Below are 27208 nucleotides of genomic sequence, written 5' to 3' on the forward strand. Positions count from 1 at the left end.
CGTGAGGCGAGCCGCGAACATCTCTGGGCGCAGCCCGGTCGGCGGTTTCCAGAGACCTGGAGCCCGGCTGGTGCAGAATCGCTTCTTGGAGCTCTTCTCCCACCGATTTTCATCCTCCTCTCTGGCCGGGCCGCCCCCCGCGCGGCCCCTGCGGCTCCTGGCACGGCCCCGCGCTCGGCTGCCGCCCTGGCGCGGGCCACTCTGCCGTCCCCGGACGGGCGCGGACCTGCTCGGCCTGGGCGCCGGCGGCTGGGGAGGGGGCGCTGGCCCCGGGGCCGCGCATGCGCCGCCACCAATTTGGGGCTGTCGGTGGAGGGCGAGTGCTGGCTCCGTGGGGAGGCGACGCCCTTCGGGGCCAACGGGCCGCGCGCCGAGGCGGCCGTGGGAACGACTCATCCCTTTTCCAGCCGGGGGTCGGGGTCGGGGCTGGTGGGGGCCCCGCCCCCGTCTCCTGGCCTGCCCCTTTCATGGGCCGCGATGATGGCGGCCCTGTACCCGAGCACGGACCTTTCGGGCGCCTCCTCCTCCTCCCTGCCTTCCTCCCCATCCTCCTCTTCGTCGCCGAGCGAGGTGATGGCGCTGAAGGATGTGCGGGAGGTGAAGGAGGAGAATACCCTGAATGAGAAGCTTTTCTTGCTGGCGTGCGACAAGGGTGAGAGCTAGGCCCCTTTCTCTGCTTCTGGATGCCCGTACCCTTCACACCCCTCATCCTCTCCCCAGCCTCAACTCGGGGCACTCCCTCTTCCTCGTGCGCCGAGCGTCTGTTCGCGCCGCGCCCGCTGCACCTCCCGGGCTGCCAGGCACCGCCTCTGCCTTGTGAGCGCGGAGCTGTCGGGCGGGAGCAGCTGCGGGTGGCGACCTCCGAGCGCCGCACCTGGGGCGGCGGCCCTGCCCCGTGGTCTCCTTTCGTGCGGTCAGGTGTTCAGGTAGCGTCGTGGGGGCGGGACCCTAGGGTTTCAGCCTCACCTGCGCTACTGACCACTTGAATGGCCTGGTCTCCCGTTCTTTCTTTCTGGGAGCCCAGAGGTTTTGTCTAGTTTTGGACCTTTCAGTCCGAAAAAAATCTCATGTCCTTGCTTAAGGTTCCTCCTGCTTATGGGCTCTCAGCTGGTGTTTTGTTTTCTTTTTTCTTTAAAACCTTACTTGTATTATTTAACTCCAGCCACCCGGTGCCTTGGTGTTCAGTGACTGTCGAATGGCATTAGGTATGTCAATATCCTAGGTGGACATAAAAACAGCACTTTATGGAGAAATTCTGCCTAAGTTCCAGAGTTTCTCCAAATTTATGGAACAACTTTGTTCATGCTTTTTGTTAGAGAGGAAGGTTTATTGCTCCTCATCCTTCTTTGGGAAATAAAGGTAGTGCTAAATAATTACAGGGCAAACATGTGTTTTAATGCGTTTTCGTTTTTAAAAAAAATCTGGAAATCGATCACTTTTATGGCCATAACAAAGTCTCCTCACTTAAGCATGCTTTCTATTGATGAGTATAATAAAAAGAATGGGAAATTGATTGCCCTAAAACTGCTTTTATTTCCTACGTGTAAAAAAGTGCTGTAAATTTTCTCTTTCTAAATTTATTCAGCTTGCCTTCCAATGGCCATGCTTGCTTAGGAAAAATGTTTGGAATCATGCAAACTTCCAAAACATAAACCCAAAGGGCAACTTACACTGTGAAAAGATTAACTACAGAGGATTTTTTTGTTTGTATGTTTTTTTTTTTTTTTTTTTTTTTTTTAATAAATGACAGCCTCCTTAACCACTTCTACTGCTTTGAGATAGGATTTTATTTACACAACTTTTTGAAAACACATTGATGTATAAACAAAGTCCACCCCTGTCCATCATGAGTCCTTTTATGATCTTATGTAATAGTATTATATTATGAAAGCATTTGTGAAAGTCCACCATGGACAGGTTCATACAGTCTTGGAAATGTGAAGAAACATAGAATATATGTCTGTAACCTCATAAATATCATGTGGATTATGTAAAATTCTTTAGTATTTCTAGAGTGGATAGTCTGAGTTCTCTTCCTTCAAAAATTCTCTGAGAGAGGAAGGGAACGGATTGTGTTGTACTAGAATTAGTAAGTGGCTGCTACATCTACCCCAGCTTACTGAGCTATGGTTATTTTAAAGCAAACAGAAATTATGTCAGGAAAGGCAATTTAATATTCCTGTCAAACTGAGGACAGAGGAATGTCATAATGGAACATAGCTCGAATAAGTACTTGTATGGTGTGTATATTTAGGATTATTGCATGACGTATCTCAAAAGAGTTTGAATGTATGACAGTTCTGCAGCCTGTCCAGTAGTGCCGGTTGAAATAGCCTTGATGTTCTTTCTTCATCAGTTTCCCTTTTATAACATCATTAAGATCCTTGGAGAGATCTGGCTTTTGGGGGTAGGGTGGAAAGTAAATATGCATGCCTTTTCTCCCCCGTATAAATTAAAACATTTTTTTAACAAGTGAGATTAAATAGGTGTTTTCTGTTTCAGGTATGTTGAAATGAATTCTTAGGTTAGATTTGGAAAAATGGCTTATTTCTTACATGTACTTATGGTATACATTTATGCTGAAAAATATATATTTGAGTTACAGCAGTTTTTTTTGTTTACTTGTTTATATTCACTAATATTGTTAAACCTTTTTTAGCGTTACCCAAACCAAATCTAAAAGTGAAAAGTTTCCTGAAGTAGCTATAGTTTCCACTGTTACTTTGGAGCTTTCATCAAGCCAAATGGCAAGCGTTGACTGAGACAGCTTTTGGGGTAGAGTGCATATGCTTTTCATAGATGATTTCATTTAATCCTCACAACCCCATGAGCCAGATGTTGTTATCCCCACTTTATGAATGAGGAAAATGAGGCTTAGCAAAATTTTAGAATTACTTTGCCCAAGGTTACATTGGTTAGTAGTAGAACTAGGATCTATTTTGAGCCTGCACTCTTAACCACTAAGTTTTGATCTAGTTTTAGTTGAATGAATGAAAATCACTTGTGTTAGAAAAGACACATCCATATTTGGATTTACTAATTGGAAATTAAACTTGCTCTCTGTGAATGTTTTTTTTTTTTCTTTTTTTTTTTTTTTTTTTCCGTACGCGGGCCTCTCACTGTTGTGGCCTCTCCCGTTGCGGAGCACAGGCTCCGGATGCGCAGGCCCAGCGGCCATGGCTCACGGGCCCAGCCGCTCCGCGGCATGTGGGATCCTCCCAGACCAGGGCACGAACCCGTGTCCCCTGCATCGGCAGGCGGACTCTCAACCACTGCGCCACCAGGGAGGCCCTCTGTGAATGTTTTATTAACTGTGGTTTCCCTGGATTCTATTTATCCAATAAAGGTGAAAAGCTTTAATAGCGCAAGAGCAGACCCACTCTAGAACATCTATGTTTCTCACCCTTGTTTCATTTATCAAGTTTACACTACATGTGTCAAATGTCCGTAATGTATTCCACTTAAGGAGAATTCCTAAAGCAAAAATTGTGGAGATGGGGTTATGTGTTTGTTAGTGGATGGGTGACCCTTTGAAAGGTGTGTACAGATTAAGGAGTAAAGAAAAAAGGTAGGAAAGAAAATGATTTTATAGTTTGATTTTATAGTGTGTACAGCTAGCTTTTATGTGAATTATTAGTCCAATAGATCTAGGCAAGCGCAGATCCAGGTAGTGGCCACTTAATGGTGGCTATTGTTGATCTTGAAAGTGGGTCAGAATCATCTCAAAGGTAACATCGGTTCTTTTTCGTAAAATTTAGAAGAAAAAGTGAATTGAAGGCTCCTGTGCCAGTTATATAAAGCTAAGTCTGCCCCCCCCACCCCACATAAAATTCTCAGAAAGTACACATATTCTTTTTAGACGTAGAATGCTGCAATTCAGAGGTAAAGTTTAATTGAAACAAGATCTGAAACGAGAGTGTTGTTTTATGGAATATTAAGCAGTGATTCTTACCACCCAAGTCTTTTTCCTTTCACACTGAGAATTAGTATGGTAATGAGCCACTTTTATTTGTGGGAGACAGGGGTCTAACCTCAGACCTGCTGGCTGGAGAAAGAATTAATACCTTTATTTAGGGAACACCTAAGCTAAATATAGTTGTTAATTCACCTCTTTGAAAGTAACTGTTGAGTAGATGGTAGCTTTAGTATTAAACCCTTTAAGTTGCTGATGATCAGTAATCAGTTCTTGTGTAGAAAAGGAAAATGATGAAAGGATTCATTCTGGATTCAGTCCCTGCCAACTTTTCATGAAGAGCATTTTCAGGAAATTCGATTTGCAATAAATAAGTCAGGAGGCCCTTCTTGAAATTTCAGCATGGAGTCGGGAGGGATGGAGAGAGCTGAATTTCACCTTTATTCTCGGGCTCAGTCTAATAATCTAGATCTGTGTCACCTTTGTGGTATTGATTTGCTGCATTGTATGGAGGGTGCTTTGATGCCTGAATTCTGCTTAAACTTTGCATACCTTTGGCTTAGCATGCTTTTGAAATGGGTAACATTTCTGGGAGAAGTAATATTAAGCTGTTGTTTTAATAGCACTTAATATATTTAATGGGACTTTTAAAAACAGCTATTTGTAAAGAGATTTTGAAGTGTTTGGGGTTGGAGAGGATGGCAGTGGGAAGAAAAAGTGCAGAGTACTGGGTACTGCCAAGAAGTTTTATGTCGACAAGGGACACCTAATGTTAAGAGGTATGTGCTGTGAGGGAAGAAAACTTTGCAGAAAGGAGAGGTAAAGAGGGTACTATATACAAAATTCTACAGGCATTTCACAAATTGTCATTAGTATTTAAGCATTTAAGTATTTTGTACAGGAGAGTTTTTCAAATCACCAGTGGTTCCATAGTGTATGGTTCATCTTTATTTTAACAAAAAAGACTCTTAAATCACCAGAATCTTGGTGGATGGTTTTATTATAAGAGGCTAAGCATTGAGCAGCTAGCTGCTTCATAGTAGTATAATACTGGCATTTCTTCGTAGTGATTACAGAAGTGTGCTTCTTTATTTCATTTTTAACTTGCTGTTCTTTTCTGTAATTCATCATCTGACTATTTATCAGGTTAATTTTGTTAGGACGCTGGAGAAAGGTGCTTTTTCAAGATATAACTGACTACATCCCTAGCCTTTCGTAGCTTCTTCTGTAATGGAGATGCTCTCTTGTGCTCTTGTGAGGAGCAGTAAGGGAAATAAAGTATGTTTGTGCCTAATAGATCTGTCTGAAGGGCAGAAACAAATGCTCAATTTAACTTAAATGGCCTATTTATGATTTGGAAGATGGGATATTCTTAGTATACAGTCAGTCTTTTATCTGGGCAGTTAAAAAAATGTAACCCAAGCCAAACCCCTTTACCTAGTATATTATAAACTTCGGGGAAGGGTGTTAAAAGATTAAATTTTATTGTATGGGTATTGTTGCAACCTAAGAATAATTCCTCTTCTTCCATGCTTCCAGTGTGAGAAATATCTTCCTTATAACTGACCACCAAATTTAATGATACTAAGAAGTTTAGGATTAGTAGTTTAATATGTAATGAGTTCAAAAGCTATCACTAAGAGGTAAGTAGTGACTTTTAAGAGCCTAAACAAATTATCAGGACTAAAAGAATTCCAATACCATATCAGTATAGTTATGAGATTCAGTGGAATTCCTTTGCTTGCCAAAACTTTGTGACCTATAAAGTGGTGATCAGCACTGTTATTAATAGCTTCTGTTAGTTAAAAAAAAAAACCCAAAAAAGTCCTATGTTTATTTTCTGGTCATATTTGTTGCTCCATCACTAATCCTTTTATATTTTTTGTAGCTTAATTTATATTGATCCATAGTGTACTTTTTCAGTTCTATAAATATGTATAATTAAATGTATGTGAGATTACGTTTAAGCAACACAATAAATCCTTTGTGAAACAGTATTACTGCATATCTGATATTAACTAAAGTTTTATACAACTTGTAGCATCACTGTGAATTAGATCTCAAGTCCTATACCAGACTCTAATTACAAAGTAAACATTGCTTCTAATAGATTCAAGAAGATATTAATAATTTTTAATTTATAAACTAATTTACTCTAAAAAAATCAGCATTACCTTCTATGATATAAGTATAATTTTTCCTGCAGCAGTCTGCTCGTTTGCCAGGTGATATTCATTATCACTAATAGTCTTAATTAACAGACATAAATGGCTAAGAAATTATAGTAATAATTGTCTTTTTCCAAAAATATTCAGAGTACTGCGGACAGTTCAGCATACCATGTTTCTGAGTATCTAATTTTGAAGGTTTCATCCACAGCAATGTGATTACAAACATGTTGGGGTCTATGATAAATACTGGGTTTTGAACATTTGGTAAAACTACATTTTAAATTGTCTTCACTCTAAAAGTCTTGCATGTGTTTTTTTTTTTTTTCTTTTTAGTATTTGGTTCAAACTAATTTGAAGTTTGCTGTAGAGTTAACATTTTAATCAGTATTGTCACTATTTATATTTCCAGATCCAACAATTGAATTTGATCATGGCTTTGTATTTTTTTACTTCATCATTCTTTTTCCTCTTAATAATAAAATCTTCTGTTTTAAGTGTCTTTAGTAATAGTTCAATAAGAATGTTGCAGTTGCCATAGTCAAAAAGTTTGTTAGAAAAACTTGATTTGAAAAACGTTACAGATTTTTTGACAGATCAATTCTCCAGTACTTCACAACCAACTGAAAATTTGGTTACTATAAAATTAAACTGACCGACATTAATATTCCCATTTCAGTGATGTTGAAATTTACCATCATAGGTCAGAAAATAAAATGAGATGCCAATGAAGAAAAGATGATTACCAGTTCTTCACTGATACTATAACATGTCTCCACTGTCTTTCTCAAGTTGGCCAGGGTGAATATATCACAGTTGGCCAGGGTGAATTTGTTGCTAAGGATCCATGGGATCACAACAGTAATTTTATATACTATTTCATTTTTTTAAATTGTTGTTTAAGACTCACTACATTGATTTCATGACTGCTAATGGGTTTCAACCTGCAGTTTGGGAAACACTGGTGTAGAAAGATCATAGTGGGTAAGTGGGAGAGTGGCAACAAGGTAAATGCAGAATGATAGCAAGGGCCAGGTCCCATAAGCCTTAGTAAGCCACGAAAAGATTGTGGCATTTAAAGTGTGATTAAAAATGTTGAGGATTGGGCTTCCCTGGTGGCGCAGTGGTTGAGAGTCCACCTGCCAATGCAGGGGACACGGGTTCGTGCCGCAGTCCGGGAAGATCCCACATGCCGCGGAGCGGCTGGGCCTGTGAGCCATGACTGCTGAGCCTGTGCGTCTGGAGCCTGTGCTCCGCAACGGGATAGGCCACAACAGTGAGAGGCCCGCGTACAGAAGAAATCTTGAGGATTGAAAACCTGATATGATTTGAATTTTAAAATGATCACTGTGAATGCTGGGTGGAGAGTGGATTAAAGAGGTGGTGCTGGAGTGGAGGTGGGCAAACTACAGCCGACAGGCCAAGTCCACCCACCACCTGTTTTTGGAAGGCCTGTGAGCTAAGAATGATTTTTATATTTTACATTTCAAATGGTTGGGAATAAATCAAAAGAATAATATTTCATAACACGTGAAAATTATATGAAATTCAAACTTGAGTGTCCATAAATATTTATTGGAACACATTGGAGCTCATCGTGTATATTTGGTCTGTGGCCACTTTGGTGCTGCAAGAGCAGAGTTGAGTGTTTGCAACTGGGATGATATGGCCCCCAAAACCTAAATATTTACTGTATGGCCCTTTATAAAAAACATTTGTTGACCCCTGTACTAGAGTGTAGGCAGCTGTATCAGTAAAGATGTTAATGCAGAGTCCAGGAGAGAGATGATGGTGTCTTGAACTGGGGGTTACAGTGTACATGGGTACAAGTGGATAAGTATGGGAGATACTCTGGAGAGGGAACTGAGAAGTTTTGCTGTTGAATTTGGATACTGGTGGAACTGATCGAAAAGGTTTCTTTTTCCTTCACTGAAAAAAAGACAACTATCTAGCCAAAAAAGGAAATGGATCATGTTGCCTTTCCTTCCATATGTTATATTCTAAAAGATGAAAGATGTATGTAACCATTAAAAGCAACTTCAGTGTAAAATGAAAAACATTTCTAAATTTGCCTGACCCAAGAAGGCATTTTTACTTGTAATCCTTGCTCTATAACTAGCTTCTTGCTGTATATTTTAAATTTACTCACCTCTTCTTACATATACACTCATCCTAAATATTAAGACTGTTCTGGGCTTTCTGAATACAGTACATTGTTTTAAATGGCTTGCAAATATAAACTTAGGTAGAATGCTTAGAAACCAGTCTAGGTTTCCTATAGGTTCTGTGACTATAGTTTATAATTGTTCATTTACGTGAGTGTGTCAGCCATGACAGGGTGGAAATTTTTATTATTTTTAGGAATGAAAATTACTTATTTGGTTTTGACGTCTAAGTTTTTTTTTCCCCTTTATAGCCCCCTAACTGTAATGGGAATAGTGTTTGAAACCTTAAAGCTGTAGAATCTGACATTTGCAATACAATTACTTTTTAAACAGCAGTCTAAACTTTAAAAATGTGTAGCCGTTGTTTCTGACCATTTGCTGTATGTGAAATTTATAAAATTTTATAAGAATTATATTTATACAGCTCTCTATACTTTTCAGTCTCTAGCAATATGGCTGACTAAATAATCTGAAAACGCTTCTGTTTTAAATCACCTAGAAATGCTAGATAAAATATAATAAACATACATTTAAGTGAACAGCTGAGCGTTCAGGAAAGTAAGGAAAACAGATTCAAACATAAAGAAAAGACTGAAAAACAAAGGAGTGTGTGAGTTGACATTTGACTGCTCCGTGGATGGGAGCAAGAGTTATTAGGCTGGGCATTGTTGGGATTTGAATTTTAATGCCCTTGTGGAAACAGGTTACAAAGCCTTGAGTTTGTACGAAGTGGGGAAATTGGAACAACATCCAAACATGAAACCAGGATCCTTAAAGGACTACACTTTTAGCAAAGGGGTAGATAAGGAAAAGAACCCGTCCGTCAGCACAGGGAGACTACAAAGAACCTTCCAAACAAGACTTCCCTAAGAACTCGTAACTATGCTCCTGCCTCTGTTGGCTTGGGGTTTAAATTAATATTACCTACTTGATCTGGGAAAACCTAAACTGAGAAATTAGTATAAAAAGGATTCATAGGGTAGCAAAACCTCTGAGTTATCTGGAAGAAGCAAGCACAAAACATCCTTGGTGGGACAAGCTTTCAAACGAGGCTGCCTAGTTTCCCACAGTTAACCTGCATGAAATTGAGTTTGCAATACCCAATTAAAAAATTCAGAAGACAGTCACCTATTGTCACAATAGACACAACAAATAGGATTAAATCCCTAAGACCTAGATAATTATCATATGGAGACCATAAAATAAGTATGTTTAAAATGACAAAAAGCTTAAGGAAATTAAAACATAAGAGAGTAAATCAAAGATTTGGAAAGGAATCCAATAAAACTTAGAGAAATAAAAAATGTAGTCATTAAAAATAAAATTAATGAATAATCAGCAGAAATAGTTGAAGGAGGAATAAGTGGAAGATAAATCTGAAGAAGTGATCCAGAATGCAGGAAAGAGAGAAAGAAGAAAAATAAATCTTTAGGGCTTCCCTGGTGGCACAGTGGTTGAGAATCTGCCTGCTAATGCAGGGGTCATGGGTTCGAGCCCTGGTCTGGGAAGATCCCACATGCCGCGGAGCAACTAGGCCCGTGAGCCACAACTACTGAGCCTGTGCTCCACAACAAGAGAGGCCACGATAGTGAGAGGCCCACGCACCACAATGAAGAGTGGCCCCCGCTTGCCACAACTAGAGAAAGCCCTCATACAGAAATGAAGACCCAACACAGCCAAAAATTAAAAAATAAAAAAAAGTAAATAAATCTTTAGAGACAAAGAAGTTAGAATGGGACAGTCTAACATAATGTCTAAAGAAGTTCCAATAGGAGAAAAAATAATAAGGGGTTGAAACAGTATTTGAAGAGAGAATGGCTGAAAATACTGCATATGAATGAAGGGCATAGTCCTTAGCTTCAGAAAGCCTAATGAGTCTCAAGCAGGATAAATAAAATCTAATCCTCACCCAGACACATCATGAAACCAAAGAAAATAGAGCAAGGGTTTTTATGGGTAGCATTCTCCTACAACTAAGATATTGAAATCAGTTCACCTGAAATAAGATTTTAAAGTTATTTTCCTGTATTAGTGATAAGTTTTTCACGGATCTATCTGCATGTTCATATTGGTTCAACTTTGTGAAGTGTTTGATAAGTTTTTTGCCATGGAACATTAGTGTCTATTAATTAGTAGTTCTATGAGGAAATAATCTCTTTTTGTGACTTGTTTTCTTCTTGAGGGAACTAAGGAAATACACCTTCAAGAAAACTACCATTCAACGTCTTCCAAAATGTGTGGGGACTTTAAAGTCACTGGTTAAAAATAATAGCATAATTTATTTGAAATTTTAACCAAAAAAATCTGTTACCTTTCTTTGTTATTCACTCATGTAGTCCAGTTTTAAATTTTTCTCTTTCTGTATCATGAAATCATTTTTTTTCCTTCTGATTTCCACTCTGATTGTTCTTTTCCTGTTTCTTATTCATAGGCTTCCAAGTAACGGCTCTGTTTGCAAGTCACTTAAAATCATTTATTCATTGTATGTTTAAAAAGTAAGATGAAATAAAACAAAACCCACTTTGCTTTCTTTCTCCATTTAATTAGCATTTCTCTTTTGATTTATTCCCCTTTTACCTGCTGCACCAGCTGGTTAGCAGATAAGTATAGTGGGCCCTCTGTGAAAATGATTACCTCCATAATTATTCTCATTTCCCTCCATGAGTTAGCTGTTTTGTTGTGGGGTAGAGTGGGGTAGAGTGAGGCAGAAGCCAATCTGCATAATCCTGACAGGTCAAATTTCGCTTTGGGGCTTCCCTGGTGGTGCAGTGGTTGAGAGTCCGCCTGCAGATGCAGGGGACACGGGTTCGTGCCCCGGTCTGGGAGGATCCCACATGTCGCGGAGCGGCTGGGCCCGTGAGCCATGGCTGCTGAGCCTGCGCGTCCGGAGCCTGTGCTCCGCAACAGGAGAGGCCACAGCAGTGAGAGGCCCGTGTACCGCAAAAAAAAAAAAAAAAAAATTTCGCTTTGAAATATTCTGACATTGGCCTCTACCAGCATTAGTCATAGTCTTGCTTAAGAGTTTTGTGAGCTGAATATTCTGTCGTTATTTAATCTAAACAGCTTCATTAATGAGGGGTGTGTGTGTGTGTGTGTGTGTGTGTGTGTGTGTGTGTGTTGGGAGAGTGGGGAGGGGACGGAATTTTGGACATCTTTCCCTTTTACTATACATACCCGCAAGCATATACACGTTCACACTGCTTTTCCAAAGTATTTTCCCTTGTAAAACCTCTTCGTAACATCCTCCACTTATTACTAGATCTCATTTTTAACCATTTAACAATTAAATGTGTGTATGTATTTGAGATATAAAACTTAAATCCTTTAAGTGTATATCTTATTTTGCTAGCACCCAGTCTATGTTTTTAGACATTATTACTTTAAATATCTTCTGAAAGTTCTTCTCCTTATAATCAATCAGTTATGAATTTTAAACAACTTTTATTTTAAACTGTACATTTAAATTTTTTCTACTTTTTATGTTCGCAACGGATGTACATATTCTTTTATCAGGGTATAAGTTTTCAGCAAGGAAATGCTCACATTTTCTTTGCACATTTCCATATACAAAAATGAGTTTACGTTTTTTAATCTTTTAAATCAACAGGCTAAGTTTTCTTTACAGTCATTCTTATTTAATGTGTCATGGATATTAAATTATGTTTGTATATTGTTATTTAGGTGACTATTATATGGTTAAAAAGATTTTGGAGGAAAACAGTTCAGGTGACTTGAACATAAATTGCGTAGATGTGCTTGGGAGAAATGCTGTTACCATAACTATTGAAAACGAAAACTTGGATATACTGCAGCTTCTTTTGGACTACGGTTGTCAGGTACAAGGCTAGATAATTTTATCCAGTAGCTTCTAAGTACTGTTAGATATGCCATATTTTCTCCTTTCTTTCTAGTTTCCTTCCTCCCTCCCTTCCTTTTTTCCTCTTTCCTTCCTTTCTCTCTCTATTTTTCTTCTCTTTCTTTCACCTTTTATTTTGTTTTGAGCTACTAAAAATTTAAAAACAAACCAAAAAAACCCTTTTTAAAAAAGTGTAGTATTTTGACTTGATTTATCTTTTTCTTCCCAACTTTCACTCCTGCCCCTTATCTTATATGTTTTAAACCATCCGACAGAGGTGAATTATCATGACTTATTAAAGATGACTTTGTTTTTATTACTTACATTATTATATTACTATTTACCTTATATATCTAAAAATAGTACAAGTGTTCTGGAAGTGTCAGGGGAACAGGTATTTCTGTGGCCCATATAATTTACAAGCACAAAAACAGAATACTCCTCACTTACAAAGCAATTTTCGATTTGATTTTCTCCAGAGTTTTATTAAATTGTCCTTTTTGTCTGAAATTTAGTGTTCGCTTATAGCTAAAGGTGAATGGATTTTTTTAAACTGGAAAACATTGACCTTTCTGCTTGTCTTCATATCAGTTCGTGTAAAAAAGCAGGCATGTGTATGTCTTAAAAGAATTCAGTTAAGAGATCGGAAGGAAATTTAATAATATTATTTTCCTTCCTTTTTGGTTTGCTCATGATGGGACTTAGCATATGAATTCTGGCTCTTTTTTTTCTTTCAAACAGTATGGTTCTTTGCTCTTTTGTAGCTTTAAACTAATGAGACTTTTTTGGGAGTAGTATCAGGAAGCACTCATAGAAGCTTTTTAAAAAATAAGTAGGTTAGTCCTATGTATGTTTCTATTATATATATAAATATAATACATATATATGTATTAAAATATGTGGTACTGTCTCTGTGTATACATATTTAGAGTAGAAATAAATTGCTTTCCCAGAAATTTCATTTATCCAGAACACCCCTGAGAACCAGGAAGTAAGTGAAAAATACCTCTGAGCAGCCAGGGTAGATGCGGTGAAGTTTCCCATTTATGAGCTTTATCATGGGGTAATTCTGGAGTCCTCCTTCAAAATCTGTTTTTTCTTACTTTAGATTCCACTTTAACAAACTTACTTAGTTTTCTAATCCATAGAGAATTACAGGGGCAACAGAAAGGGCATGAGGCTGCAGTGGAAAAAAATTAGGCACAGTACCTCTGACTCTATTTAAAAGAGGTCAGTAGCATTAGGTACCTGTTAATCTCTAAGGGAACTGTATGTTAGGGTGGTAATTGATGTTTATAGCAATGGCCCAGAGTCAGTAAGGGAAAGTTAAATTATACTCAGTACGTATTACTTTAGAAGAAAGAAGAAGCATATATATAGTACTTCTGAAAGCAGAAAACTTCCATCAAACTTGTTTAAATTTCAAAGTTAAACACTTAAAGGCATAAGCTTCAGTTACCTATAAAATACTGTCACAAAGTCTCTGATGATTCTGTGTAAAAGAGGTATTAGGGTGTTGATATAAAAATCATTTTGTCTTTTTACATGTAAGATTCTACGTATATAAAATTTCTGCAATATACATGGTTCTTTCACATACCTGATCACATTTGAACATCATAGCCAGCCTGTCTAGATGTTATATTTTTTATAGATCAGAAAACTGAGGCTCACAGACTGTTATGAATTGCCCAAAGTTCTAAAATAAGTAAGGGCGAAGCTAAGATTTGAAGCTAACCTTTTGACTGCAAATCCCATGCTCTTTCCAGTTCACTGTGTTCCGTCTTCAATTACCCATGTCTTATCTGTCAGTCAACAGATGTCCAAGGCCTTTGGTTGGGTGTGATTGTGGAAATGAATATGTAAAACATGAGTTCTGTACTAAAGGATGTTAAAACCAGTTGGACAATGAAAGTGCATATGACTTTTAAATCAATCAAATGATACAAAAGTGTCTTTCGTAAGTGCTGGGTGGTAATAGTACTTGACCCTTGCGTGTCGCTTTGAGGTTACAAAGTGCTTTCCTGTATTTTATCTTGTGTTATACTAGTGGCCCTCAACCGGCAGTTTTGTCCCTAGGGGACATTTGGCAATGTCTGGGAACATTTTTGGTTTTGCAGCTTGGGGGTGGGTTAGTACTGGCGTCTGGCGGGTAGAAGGTAAGGGCGTTGCTAATCATCCTACAGTGAACAGGACAGCCCCCCACAATAACGAATTATCTGGCCTCAAATGTCAATAGTGCCACCGTTGAGAAACCCTGTTTTATACTTAAACTTTTGTGGTTCACAATAAATGTTTTGGAGACATAGGAAAGAGAAGATCACTGTGGTTTAGAGCTAGCAAGAAAGGTTTCATGGAAGAATGGCAGTTGAGCTCAGCCTTGAAATATTAATAATTGCTAATATTTATATAGTTCTACTGTGTGACAGGAATCTTAAGTATATTCACTTCCTTAATCCTTACAACAGTTCTGTGAGATAGGTGCTATTATTATCCCCATTTTATAGATGAGGAAACCATGGTACAGAAGGTTTCAGTAACATGCCCAAAGTTACTCCGTAAATGCCAGATCTGGAATCTGAACCCAGGTTCTGGCTCCAGAGTCCATGCTTTTACCTGCTACCTAAAACTACTGTAAAACAATGTGTAGATAGGTGGGAACAGGAGGTGGAGAAGGACGTAAACAAAGGCATGTAAATGTATATTCTTGAGTCAGTGAATTAACTTAGCCTTTTTGAACAAAATATTTGGGTTGGATAGTAGTGGAAAATATCTGGAAAAATAACTAAGACAAAACTGATGAAAAGGGCTTGAAGGCTAGTCTAAGGAATTTGGCTTTTATATGATAGATAGTGAGATCATTAAATGATTTTTGAGGAAGGATGTGATGTGTCCAGTGGTATTTTAGAAAAACTAATCTAGTGGCTGTGTTCAGTACAGATTAAAAAATGGGAAGTGGGGAAGGCTATAAATAGCTTGGGTAAGCAGTTTTTATAATAATCCAGATGTGAAGAGGTTAAAGCCTGAACTGGAATAGTGGCTATAAGAATAGGGAAAAAAATGGCAGATGTGAGAGATGTTATGAAGGAAGAATTGATAGAACTTAGTGAGTATTTAAATTTGGAGGGGGCGATTGAGAAGGAGTCCAAGATGATTTGCAAATCTTAAACATGGGTTACTGGGAGAATGATGCAAGAAAAACAGGAAGTTAAGAAGAAAAGTCAAACTTGGGGCAGACAACTGTGAATTCTGGTTTTAGCCTTGTTTATTTTGGGGCTATCAGGCAGTTTCCAGTGGAAAGCTGGCATCTCTAGGGAGAGGTTGGGCTGGAGAGATACAGCAGTCGTGGCCATGGAGATGACCCGACATCATGAGAGTGGATGAAATCATAGAGAAGAGCAAACAACTAGTGCTGATTCTTTCTCAGGGAGCATCTACATTAAAAAAGGGCATTAGAAGGAAAGGGTTTCATTAAAGGAGTTATAGGATACGCAACGTTGTGAAAACCAAAGAAACGGTTTTATTACCGTTGCTGAGAAATCAAGGAAAATGGTCGGAAAGGCCATTGGATTTTGAAACTGGCATCAGTAGAATTAGAGAAAATGACATGCACGAGTTTGAGAGTGAGAGTGAGAGAAAGAAAACTGGTGGTGAGAGAAAGAGAGAATCATGTCAATTAGCAAAGAGTGAGGAAGTATTTCATGTTTTGGGAGTTTTGGGGAGGTGAGGGCTGGGACTGGTGTTTCTGCCAAGGAAGGACCAAGGTCCTGTAGAAGACCAGAGCACTAAATAGAATACCTAGGTGGAAAATTTAGCTTTGGGAAGGAAGGAAATAAATGAGTATCTGAGCTTAGAGGAGAGAGTACGGGAATTGTTGAAAAGACAAATTCTGAGGTGAGAAGGGAGATAGTAATCTCATTAATACACAATAGGTGTGTACTGAATAGATTTTAATAAAGAATGGTCAAATATCTGTGAAAAATTAGGAAGCAAAACTAATGAGGACATCTGTATACTAGAGATACTTAAAAAATAATTTAAAACATTTTTCCCTTCAGACCTGCCTTTGATATATCAAGTAACAGCATTGTGCAGAATAAGTCCAGGGCAACTCCTTACATGACTTTTTTACATAAATTTTTTTATACCTGAAGCTTATCCTTTTAAGCCTTGAAAGGTTTAACATGAATCTTTCTTTATTCTTTGCTAAATAGTATATCTGAATATAATTTAACTTTACCATCGTAAGTGGGAATCATTGAGAGTTTAATCATTTTACTTTGCTTCAGATAGTCTGAAACTATGGACAAGTTTTCCCTTACATTAAGTGGCTTCAGACTGCTTTGTATTGATAGTGATTTTGCTATGCTGATATTTTATCTTCTCAATGATCAACTTTTAGCCGTTTTTCATCCTTCCTCCCTTCTTTGCTGGTTTTAATCTAGCCTGGAGGGTACTTGGGAAAGCCAGGTGTCTGTCATTTATAGACAACTCTGAGTCGATGGGGGTGAGGCAGTTGCTTCTAGGAAATAATGCCCATGAAGTTAGTTTGTGACAGCTCAGTATGGTTTGGGGAGAAATTTGCAGCTAGATCCATGGCTGTGTTTCAGATGATTGGAGTTGCCTGGTGTTTTGACTCTGAGAGCAGTGGCATTACTATAGTTAGCTTTATAGGTTAAAATTAAAAACCATAAATGAACTGTGTAGTAGTAATGAACACATGGTTCTTTTTGCTTGTTCGCTTCACCTGACCAAGTACAGTAAAAACTGAAGAGAAACGTTTGTAAAGCAGAAGAATAATAGTGCTAGCTTTTAAAGAATAGGCTACAGCCCAGTGAACCCTAAAATGTTTAAGGGATAAAATAATGAATTAAATTTCCCATGAGGGTGGGGAGTTTTTCCTGTAGGAATACATAGGCAGTTCCTAATGGTTGAATGTGACCCCAACCCAATTATTTGGGGTGCTTAGTCCTATTTTTAGACATCCAGATAAAGTCTGCCATTTTTAGTTCTGTTTTTGACATCTAGAGAAAGTGGATGAAAGCTTTCTTTTCAGCTACAAAGAATATTAAAGATCTGTTATAATTTCATTTTCATGGGACAGAATATTGATTTAAATAGTTGTTAAACATTATAATAGTTTAAAAATGTACAGGGTACATTTTTAAATAATCAGGGTATTTTCTTAGATTAAATCATTACCTATCCCCACTTTTCGCTTCTGCCTTTATGGTTTTCCTTAAAAAACAAAACAAAGCAAAACAAAAAGAAACCCCAAACCTGATGTCTCACTTGCCAAGTATCACAATAGGACTGAAGAGTTTGTTATATTGAAAAGTTGAAAAATCTCCATTTCCTCAGCTTCTATTTATTTACTTTTTCCTCCTGTCAAAGTTGGAGCTTCAAAATGATCTGTAGTTTGGAAGTAAAACTATAAAGTCACTTCTCCTGCTTGTCTCTAAGGACATTGGTATCCTAGTTCTTTGTGATTTTTACTTGATAAGATTGCTAATGTTGGGAATTTCCTGGTGGTCCAGTGGTTAGGACTCGGCGCCTTCACTGCTGTGGCCTGGGTTCGATCCCTGGTCAGCGAACTAAGATCCTGCAATCAGTGTGGCACCACCAAAAAAAAGAAAAAGATTGCTAATATTAATGCCATATTTGTACCATTTCAGTCAGCCATGTGTGCTTTAAAGATGAGAACAGAGGGGCTCCGCCTTCTGTTAACATATTTTTCATTGTCCCCTAGCCTCATGGTTGCATTGATTATCATTTTTATCAGACAGAAAACAATCCTTTACCTGTAGTAATTGTTCTTGGCAATTTCTTTTATAGATTTGGAGTGATGAAGATTCTTTTGGTCCAAAGTTCGAGAGTAAACATCTTGAAAAAAATAACATATCAACTAATACTGCATAGATCAGCACTGTTTCATTAATAAACCCCACTATCAAGCATTCATTATTTTACCAGCTCATTCAGTGAAACCAGGACAAAAATATGTGTGTTGTGGTACACTGAAGTACTGCCAAGGCTAGCAAATGTACTATTTGGGCAGTCTAAATTTTTAAAAATTCAGTATTACTGTATATAATACAATTTAAATTAAAAAAATAGTTTTCTTTATGAATTAGTAAAAATAAATAGTTTACCTTTTTATCCTCCATTTTCATTTTTAACCGTTTTTTTTTTTTAAAGTCCGCAGATGCACTTTTGGTGGCAATCGACTCTGAAGTAGTGGGAGCTGTTGATATACTACTTAATCATCGACCAAAACGATCATCAAGACCAAGTATAGTAGTTAGTACTCTTAAATATTTATTGATTTGGATTTTTAAACCAAAATAGATCTCCTGCCCCACTGCCATTTTTTTCTCCCTCCCCTCCAATTTGCTTTGTTTTAAAGAAATAGATTTTTTTTTTTTACTCTGTAAAATATTGCTTTAAAGTAAGTAGACATTTGCAAGAATAATTAATGTTGCTCTCAGGAAACCTTCTTAAAATTCATGATATTTCTATAATTTTGCCAGTGTGATCCAGTATTTTTAGTTTGGAACATTCTGCAGGTTAAGTTGAAAGTACAGATTAGCTTCCAGGTGCATTTAAAAGTTAAATATAAACAGTGAAACCATAGAACTGGAAGAAAATGTAGGTGAATATTTGACTGGGAGGGAAGTACTTTGGAGAAAAATCACAGTGGCACAGCCTTTGGTTGTATAGAAGTTAAACTTCTAGAATTAAGACATCAGGCAAAATTTAGAAAGCAGTTGGATAACTTTCAAAAGATATTTCCAGCATATATCTCAAATTCATAATCTTAATATTAGATGAATTGATGAAAAATATCAAAATCAATAAAAGACATGGAAAAATCTCAAAAGAAAGTACAAAATATTAAATCTTACTAATAATCAAATACGAGGTGCTAATTTTTGCTTATCAAACAGCGAAGTTTTTTTTAAAAACTAATAACCATTGATGGCAAAGGCATAGTACAGTTTCATACACCACTGGAAGAGGGTATTTTGAAAAGCAGTTTGGCAGGATATGTCATATACAAGAAAGATGTTCATATTCTTGAACCTAGCGCTTCCTCCTCTAGGAATTTGTAAAGGAAATGGTCAGAAATGTGGACAGGAATGTTACTTGTAATCTTATTTGTAGCAATGAAAAAACCATGTGACACAATCTAAACATCCCAAAATAGAAGATTGGAGACATAAATAATTACATATATATATTAACATGATATTTTTAAAGGAATAATTAGGAACATGAAAAAATATGATACAGAAGAGAAAAAATGAGAATAGTAAACTACATATAATATGATCTGAGATTAAAAATATGCACAGAAAAGGAACTGTATGGAAATGTAGCAAAATGTTACCTAACAGCAGTCATCACATTGCCAAATTAAGGATATTTGTCCTTACTTTAAAATTTTTCTTTATTGCTTTTGTGACTAGGAAGATAGTCACTAATAATTAAATAAATTCTACTGTAAAAATGAGATATTTGTTGTGTATCAAAATTTTAAAGTTATAACATTCATTATTGGTGAGGATGTAATAAAGCAATCAGTAAAAATAATTTCTGGAAGTGTAAACTGGCTATACTCAGAAGAAAAATATTGTTTTAAGAAAGAATTATAAATTGGTTGCAAATTATCTGCCATTTTCTGAGAGTGATGAGAAGCTCCCCTAAATTGCATACCTTATCATATATTAACTGAAATATTTGTCTCTCATTTAAACTATTACAAAGTTTGTGTAAGCATGACTTTCTCCAGAGGATAGTTCCGACTAGTTTTAAGTGGTGGTAAGCAGCCAATAAGAGTAGAGAAAAAAGGGCCAATAATATAACTCCTATCCAAAAGATCAGAAATGATCAGAAATCCTATTCAATTTTCTGACACCTATCCTGCAGTTACTAGTATATTTTGGTATACCTATTCCACCTTCTAGCCTTTTAATCCATTTACACTCTTGGGGAGGGTGAGTGTAGTGTGCCAGGGTATTGGAGCAACTGACTGATATCATTTCATCACCATTGCCACTGCCAATCGAATACTGAGTTGTAAGGGTGGGCAGTCCTCACCTACTCAATGAAAGAACACTTTTTTTTTTTTTTGCGGTACACGGGCCTCTCACTGTTGTGGCCTCTCTTGTTGCCGAGCACAGGCTCCGGACGCGCAGGCTCATAGGCCATGGCTTACGGGCCCAGCCACTCCGTGGCATGTGGGATCTTCCTGGACCAGGGCACGAACCCGTGTCCCCTGCATCGGCAGGTGGACTCTCAACCACTGCACCACCAGGGAAGCCCCGAAAGAACACTTTTTACACTATCTGTAACAAAGAAAGTTATCCAGCCTTTGCCTGAATACTTCCAGTGACAAAATCACATTTTAACAGCCTCATTACAACTGGACAGGCAGTATCAAATATTTTTATATACTTTTTTTTTTTTACCATCTCAGTGAATTCATTGTATATTCTTAGCTTATCAGAATTGTCTTTTGATAAATTTTCACTTTTAAATACAGAATTTTTTTGATAGTATGTAGATTTATTATGAGCATTGAAATTAGGAACTTTAATCATCTATCTCTAATAGTGTTTTTCATACAGTTAATTATGTTTCATAGGAAAAATAAGGACCTTTTTTTTCTTAAGGGATTAAATATGATGTTCTCCTCTTTATAAGCTCTTTTTTGTGATTAGGAGGAATGGAGTAAATTTTTAGATTTTTCTGTAATTTTAAAATAAATTCATTAATTTGAAGTCCCCAATAAATAGATGGGAAGTGTATAAACAAACTATTCATAAAAGAGGGAAAAAAAGATAAGAATGTCAGAAAATACTAAAATTTACCAGTAATCAAAGAAAAGTAAATTAATATTTCATGATAGTTTTTTCACTCATAAATTGGGAGTGATCATGCTCAGTGCTGGTGAGTAAACCTTAGTGGGTGGGTACATTCCTATATTATTGGTAATATAAACTATTAAAAGGACTTTGATAATATGTATAAAAAGCTTCAAAATTGTTCATGGCCTTCAGACCTATAATTCCACCTCAGGGGTTCTATGTTAATGAGATAATCCTGAATTTTGAAAAAGCTGTATTCATAAAGATGTTTGTGGTAGTATTATTTATATTAGCAAAATAAAATATCTTGAACATAGAGTCTATGAACTTCCTTAAATTGCATGCAAAATTCTGTACATGAATTTTTTTTCCCAGAAGATTCTGGGTTAATAGCTTTACGAGATCATTATAAGGGTCCTTGATTTTCAAAATATTAAGGACCATTGTTTTTAATCGTTGGTGCCAAGTCATTCATGCCAACGTTGCCCTTAAAAAGTGGGTGTGGTGGAGAAAGGACTAAAAGGAAATACTGTAAAATGTTTTGGGTAGTAGGAACATGGGCATTTTTTTTTTTTTTTTTTTTTTTTTTTCTTTTTGCGGTATGCGGGCCTCTCACTGCTGTGGCCTCTCCCGTTGCGGAGCACAGGCTCCGGACGCGCAGGCCCAGCGGCCATGGCTCACGGGCCCAGCCGCTCCGCGGCACATGGGATCCTCCCAGACCGGGGCACGAACCCGCATCCCCTGCATCGGCAGGCGGACTCTCAACCACTGCGCCACCAGGGAGGCCCAACATGGGCATTTTTATTATTTCTGCTTTTGCGTATTTTTCAGATACTTTATAATGTGTGTACTACTTTTACAATGTTAATAAAAATTACAAAAATTAACGGTGAACTTGATGAGCTTATACTATGGAATCAAACAGCTCACAGGAAAACATCTGTGAAAAAGTGATAAGTATTAGAAAGAATATGTAATAGTCATAAAATAGTCAACCTTCTTTATTTAATCCTGCTCTTTATTTACTAATGTTTCTTTCCTCATGTCATGCAATCACCAGGCATGAGCCCATGTAGTGAAAGGAGCTCAGCCTCCAGAATAACACTCAACTGGGGTCCATCTGCACTTTGCCACTCTGTTGTGTAGCTCGGGCACATTAACTTCTCTGAGCCTCAGTTTCTTCATGGGGATTATAATGTTCAATTTTGCAGGCTATTGTGGGGATTAAATGAGATGATAAATGTAAACTGCCTAATAGTTCCAGGAGCTATGATTGTTAGTGTTTTTGTGCATTTGTAACAGGAAGTAGTATAGGTGGTGTTTGAGAATATGTAGAGATGAGAATATGTAGAGAATTACACAAAATGAAGAGTGCCTCCTATTATTCCTTTCAAGTAACTTCATTGCTATCAATGTGGCAAAGTTTTGCCATAGAGGTGGAATTAAAATTTTTTTTCTCATGCATTTATATTTTACCTACTTTTAACATTTCTGTTTTTCCATTATATTGTTTTTCTAAAATTCTTGTTCTTTATCCTTGTCATGCATGTTTCCATAATCCTGTGAAAATGAAACACTTTCTCCTAAAGTATTTCTCTAGATATCCACACACTTCTTCTTTGTTAGGAAAACAGAAGTCTGGCTGTATGAACATTTCCTACTGAAGATTTTGTCTGTCATGATTACATTGCATTTATTAACTAAAGTTAAGTTTTGAGGTTTCAAAAAAGATTTGATCCTAGGAAAATGTTTATCATGTTCCTCAAAATAATTTTTATATTCTTTGTACCTTCAATTTTTTTCATTACATTTTTTAGATAAATGTTTTTTGAAGTCACAAATAAGAACTTTTGGACATTTATATAAATATTTTTCAGAAACTAATGGAGCGAATTCAGAATCCTGAGTATTCAACAACTATGGATGTTGCACCTGTCATTTTAGCTGCTCATCGTAACAACTATGAAATTCTTACAATGCTGTTAAAACAGGATGTATCTCTACCTAAGCCCCATGCGGTTGGCTGTGAATGTACATTGTGTTCTGCAAAAAACAAAAAGGACAGCCTCCGACATTCCAGGTCAGAAAATTAAGGTTTAAATTAAGATGTGTGTAAGGTATATGTCAATGAAGTTTTTGTTGTTGTGGTTCTTTCTATGTCTACTTTAAGAAATATGGTACTGCAATGACTAATGAAAGCCAAACTTCTAGCTCCTTTGCTTAATACAATGAGTTCTGCATTTTAAAGAAGTATGTACTAAATGATGAATAATTAGGAAAAAATTTCAAATTATGAATAAGGTTTATCTCATACTTCTGCTGGTCAGGGATGGGGTCACTATTTGCTTTTTAAAAGCAGAGTTTATTAATCTAAGAGAGTTTCTAAGCACTGGAAGGGGTGGAGATACCACTTCCTGTCTTATTTATAAGAAAATAAAAACTATTATCTATCTAACTAGATATTCAACCTGTTATGCCTCTTTTTCCCCTCTCACACAGTATTTGAGTCTTCTCTTCCCATTCTCCCCAGTCAAAAGTATTAAGAACAACTGAGGAGTGAATGAACAAGAAAGTACCCCTTCTTGGACAGGCTGAGCAAGATCACACATGTGCATGTTGTATAAGGTGTATGGTTCAGGGCTAGACTTGAGAATCTAATTTTCAGCATATGCCTTTATGTATATATTATCTATATAGTAGTCAAATATAGTTGAAATAGTATGAAGTATAGTATTTACTACAGAAAATGTGGTTTGGAAGTCCCAGGTCATCCGTTGACATTGTTTTCTAGTTAAGGATTGTTGTACAGTATATTTGAAATTAGCTTTAAAGCTGCAAACCATCCACCCTCCCTCCTTCCTCACCTTTCAACAGATAGTCACAAATCCATAAATTGGAAAAGTCTCCTGGGAATCAATTTAATGTTTACTTGCAGAGATTGTACTGGAAATTTTTTCTATTTTTTAAAATTAATTAATTAATTTATTTTTGGCTGTGTTGGCTCTAGAGCACAGGCTCAGTAGTTGTGGTGCATGGGCTTAGTTGCTCTGCGGCATGTGGGATCTTCCCAGACCAGGGCTGGTACCCGTGTCCCCTGCATTGGCAGGCGGATTCTTAACCACTGCGCCACCAGGGAAGTCCCTCTATTTTCAAGTCTATTTTACAATGAGATCTGTGTTTCTCTTTGATAAGATCTGGTTAATAGCTATGTCAATTTCATTTAATTTTTTAGTTCTAAAATGACTTCTAAAGCTTCTAAAGAAATTCAGAGTAATACAACTCTTAAAATTCCATTTTTCATCTGTTAGGGTAGCAATGTACTAATGAAGATGTAGGGGAAAATGAGCTCTCCCTATTGTTAGTGCTTTGGAAACATCTACCAGAATTTAAAATGCACATGCTGTTTTATCCAGAAGTTCTGAATGTGCAAAGGGTATATGAACTAAAGAAAAATCATTTTTACATTATTTATGGAAGTAAAAAATCAGAAGCAACTTAAAGTTCCATTAATGGAGATTGGATGGACTGCCATCAAATGGAAAACCATCCAGTTTTAGGAAATAACAAGATGACTCTATATGTAGTGACATAGAAACTGTTGTCCCTTCTAGAGAATGTCACACAGAGTGAAGTAAGTCAGAAAGAGAAAAGCAAATATCGTATAATAACGCGTATATGTGGAATCTAGAAAAGTGATACAGATGATCTTATTTGGAAAGCAGAAATAGAGACACAGATGTAGAGAACAAACGTATGGATACCCAGGGGGAAAGGAGTAGGGTGGGAGGAATTGGGGGACTGGGATTGACACATATCCATTACTGATACTATGTATAAAATAGACAACTGATGCGAACATACTCTACAGCACAGGGAACTCTACCTAATGCACCGTGGTAACCTAAATGGGAGGGAAGTCCAAAAGGGAAGGGATATCTGTATGTGTATGGCTGATTCATTTTGTTGTGCAGGGGAGGCTAACACAACATTGTAAAGCAACCATACTCCAACAAAAATTAATTTAAAAAAAGAAAAAAAATTTAAAAAGTGTCTTGGAAATTCAGATGCAATAAATTTCACCTAAGAATTTTAGGGTTGTAGGCTTGTCACAAAAGTAGCATGATAGCTGATTCCTTATGAATAACCAAAAATTGATAAAAATCAATAAACATACTCAGAAAAGAAAAAAAAGGAAATAGTTGTCCCTATACACAGTATGTCTGATTATGTTTGTGTGTGAATAGAAAATATCAGGAAAGATTTTCATAATTCTCTGAAATGTGACTCTCTTTGAGGAGTAGAGTTGGTGGAAGGAGGAGAATTGGGGAGCATTATGTTTCTAAACTGCTTGCTTTTTTTTAAAACAAGCATATATTAAATTTGTATTTAAAAGAAAAAAATATTTATATAATATCTACGAAATTTTAAATTAAGAATTATATATTTATAAATGAAAGAATTATAGCAAAATTTTTCTGACTTGGTTCTTATTTAGATATTGATTATAAACGTTAATTAGTTCATGGAACGTAAAGGGAGTACTTTTCTATTACTTAGAGGTTAGACATAAATCAATGATGTCATTGTTAAGATTTGAAAGGTCTTTCAAAAATAACTGGTTGAATCAGTCATGTGTTATATATATGTAGCATATTAAAGTAAACTTATCACGGGGGAAGGAAAATTTAATGATCATCCATATCATATTCAAAATGTATTAGTTATTAACATATTTCATTTAAAATAATACTGAGTTCAGGAATAGAAATTTTTTGATTAAATTGAATTGAAGGATACAAAGTTTTGAATCTATGAAAACAAATACTAAAACAATTTCTTTATAAGCAGTAGATATAAAAAATTGCAATATTTATATTTCAAAATATTTATTTTTAAGTCTTTTTCTTTTTATGCAGGTTACCTTATAATAAGTATTTTATAGTTGTTTTATTTTCTTTTAATTTTATAATACTTTAATTTTAAATTTATGAAAATTATAGGCTAAAGATACTGATCATATTTATCTAATGAATTTGTTTTACATTATGGAATCAAATTTTATCACAGGTTTCGTCTTGATATATATCGCTGCTTGGCCAGTCCAGCTTTAATAATGTTAACAGAGGAGGATCCTATTCTGCGAGCATTTGAACTTAGTGCTGATTTAACAGAACTAAGCCTTGTGGAGGTGGAATTCAGGTGGGAATGAATGGAAATTGTAAATTTTTTAAAAAATTTTATTTATTTTTGGCTGTGTTGGGTCTTCATTGCTGTGTGTGGGCTCTCTCTAGTTGTGGCGAGCAGAGGCTACTCTTCGTTGCAATGCAGTGGCTTCTCTTGTTGCGGAGCATGGGCTCTAGGTGCGTGGGCTTCAGTAGTTGCAGCACGCGGGCTCAGTAGTTGTGGCTCGCGGGCTCTAGAGTGCAGGCTCGGTAGTTGTGGCACACGGGTTTAGTTGCTCCATGGCATGTGGGATCTTCCCGGACCAGGGTTCGAACCCATGTCCCCTGCATTGGCAGGCGGATTATTAACCACTGCGCCACCAGGGAAGCCCTGGAAATTGTAAATAATCTCTTAGTTTTCCAGAATATTTTCAGCCTGAGCTTTTTCATAGGCCAAATTATCATTTATTTATCTACATTTGATCCAAAATGACCAAACCTTGCTGCCACATACTTGGGATTTTCCTTTTCCCTCAGTGGAATAGACCCCAGTACCACTTACGTCACTCCTTCCCCATCTTCCTTCTTCCACTCTTCCACCACCCTTAAATCCCTACTTTGTTCAACATTGCCGGAGGCATTCTAAGGCAGTGTGAAGAGTAGTGGGAATGGTAGCCTTAAGCAAGAACAAACTTATTTATAACTGCTTTCTGTCCTACTCCCCTCATTCCTAGATTCTGTAATCATCCTTGGAGCCCGATCCTTCATAACTTTCAGAAGCATATAGAATGCTTTTTGTATGTCAGGTACATTCCACTTACCCAGACTTTGTCCCTTTTCACTGTTTGGTGAGATTTTCTAGTAGGAGAAACATAACATGTAGACATAAAATTGATTAGACTGCAATTAGATTCCTAGACTAAGAAGTAGGTAATACTTTGTTTGTTAAAGAAATTCAACTACTGGGCTTCCCTGGTGGCACAGTGGTTAAGAATCCACCTACCAATGCAGGGGATACAGTTTCGATCCCTGGTCCGGGCAGATCCCACATGCTGTGGAGCATCTAAGCCTGTG

General features: G+C 37.0%; 1 protein-coding gene across 4 annotated transcripts in view; it reads left to right on the forward strand.

Annotated features, from left to right (window-relative positions):
- TRPC1 (transient receptor potential cation channel subfamily C member 1) overlaps positions 1 to 27208 on the forward strand; it is a 62505-nt gene continuing 35297 nt past the window's right edge. Inside the window, exons 1-5 of one of the 4 annotated variants that reach the window (XM_082624192.1) lie at positions 1 to 652; positions 11928 to 12082; positions 18301 to 18402; positions 22850 to 23052; positions 26040 to 26171. In XM_082624192.1, coding sequence (XP_082480318.1) covers positions 478 to 652; positions 11928 to 12082; positions 18301 to 18402; positions 22850 to 23052; positions 26040 to 26171 — 767 coding nt within the window. In that variant the 5' untranslated portion in view covers positions 1 to 477. The remainder of the gene's footprint in view (positions 653 to 11927; positions 12083 to 18300; positions 18403 to 22849; positions 23053 to 26039; positions 26172 to 27208) is intronic. The other 3 variants (XM_082624191.1, XM_082624193.1, XM_082624194.1) reach the window with 3 other exon arrangements.

The sequence above is a fragment of the Mesoplodon mirus genome, assembly GCF_964341445.2.
Source record: "Mesoplodon mirus genome assembly, chromosome: 6".
Taxonomy (NCBI): Eukaryota; Metazoa; Chordata; class Mammalia; order Artiodactyla; family Ziphiidae; genus Mesoplodon; species Mesoplodon mirus.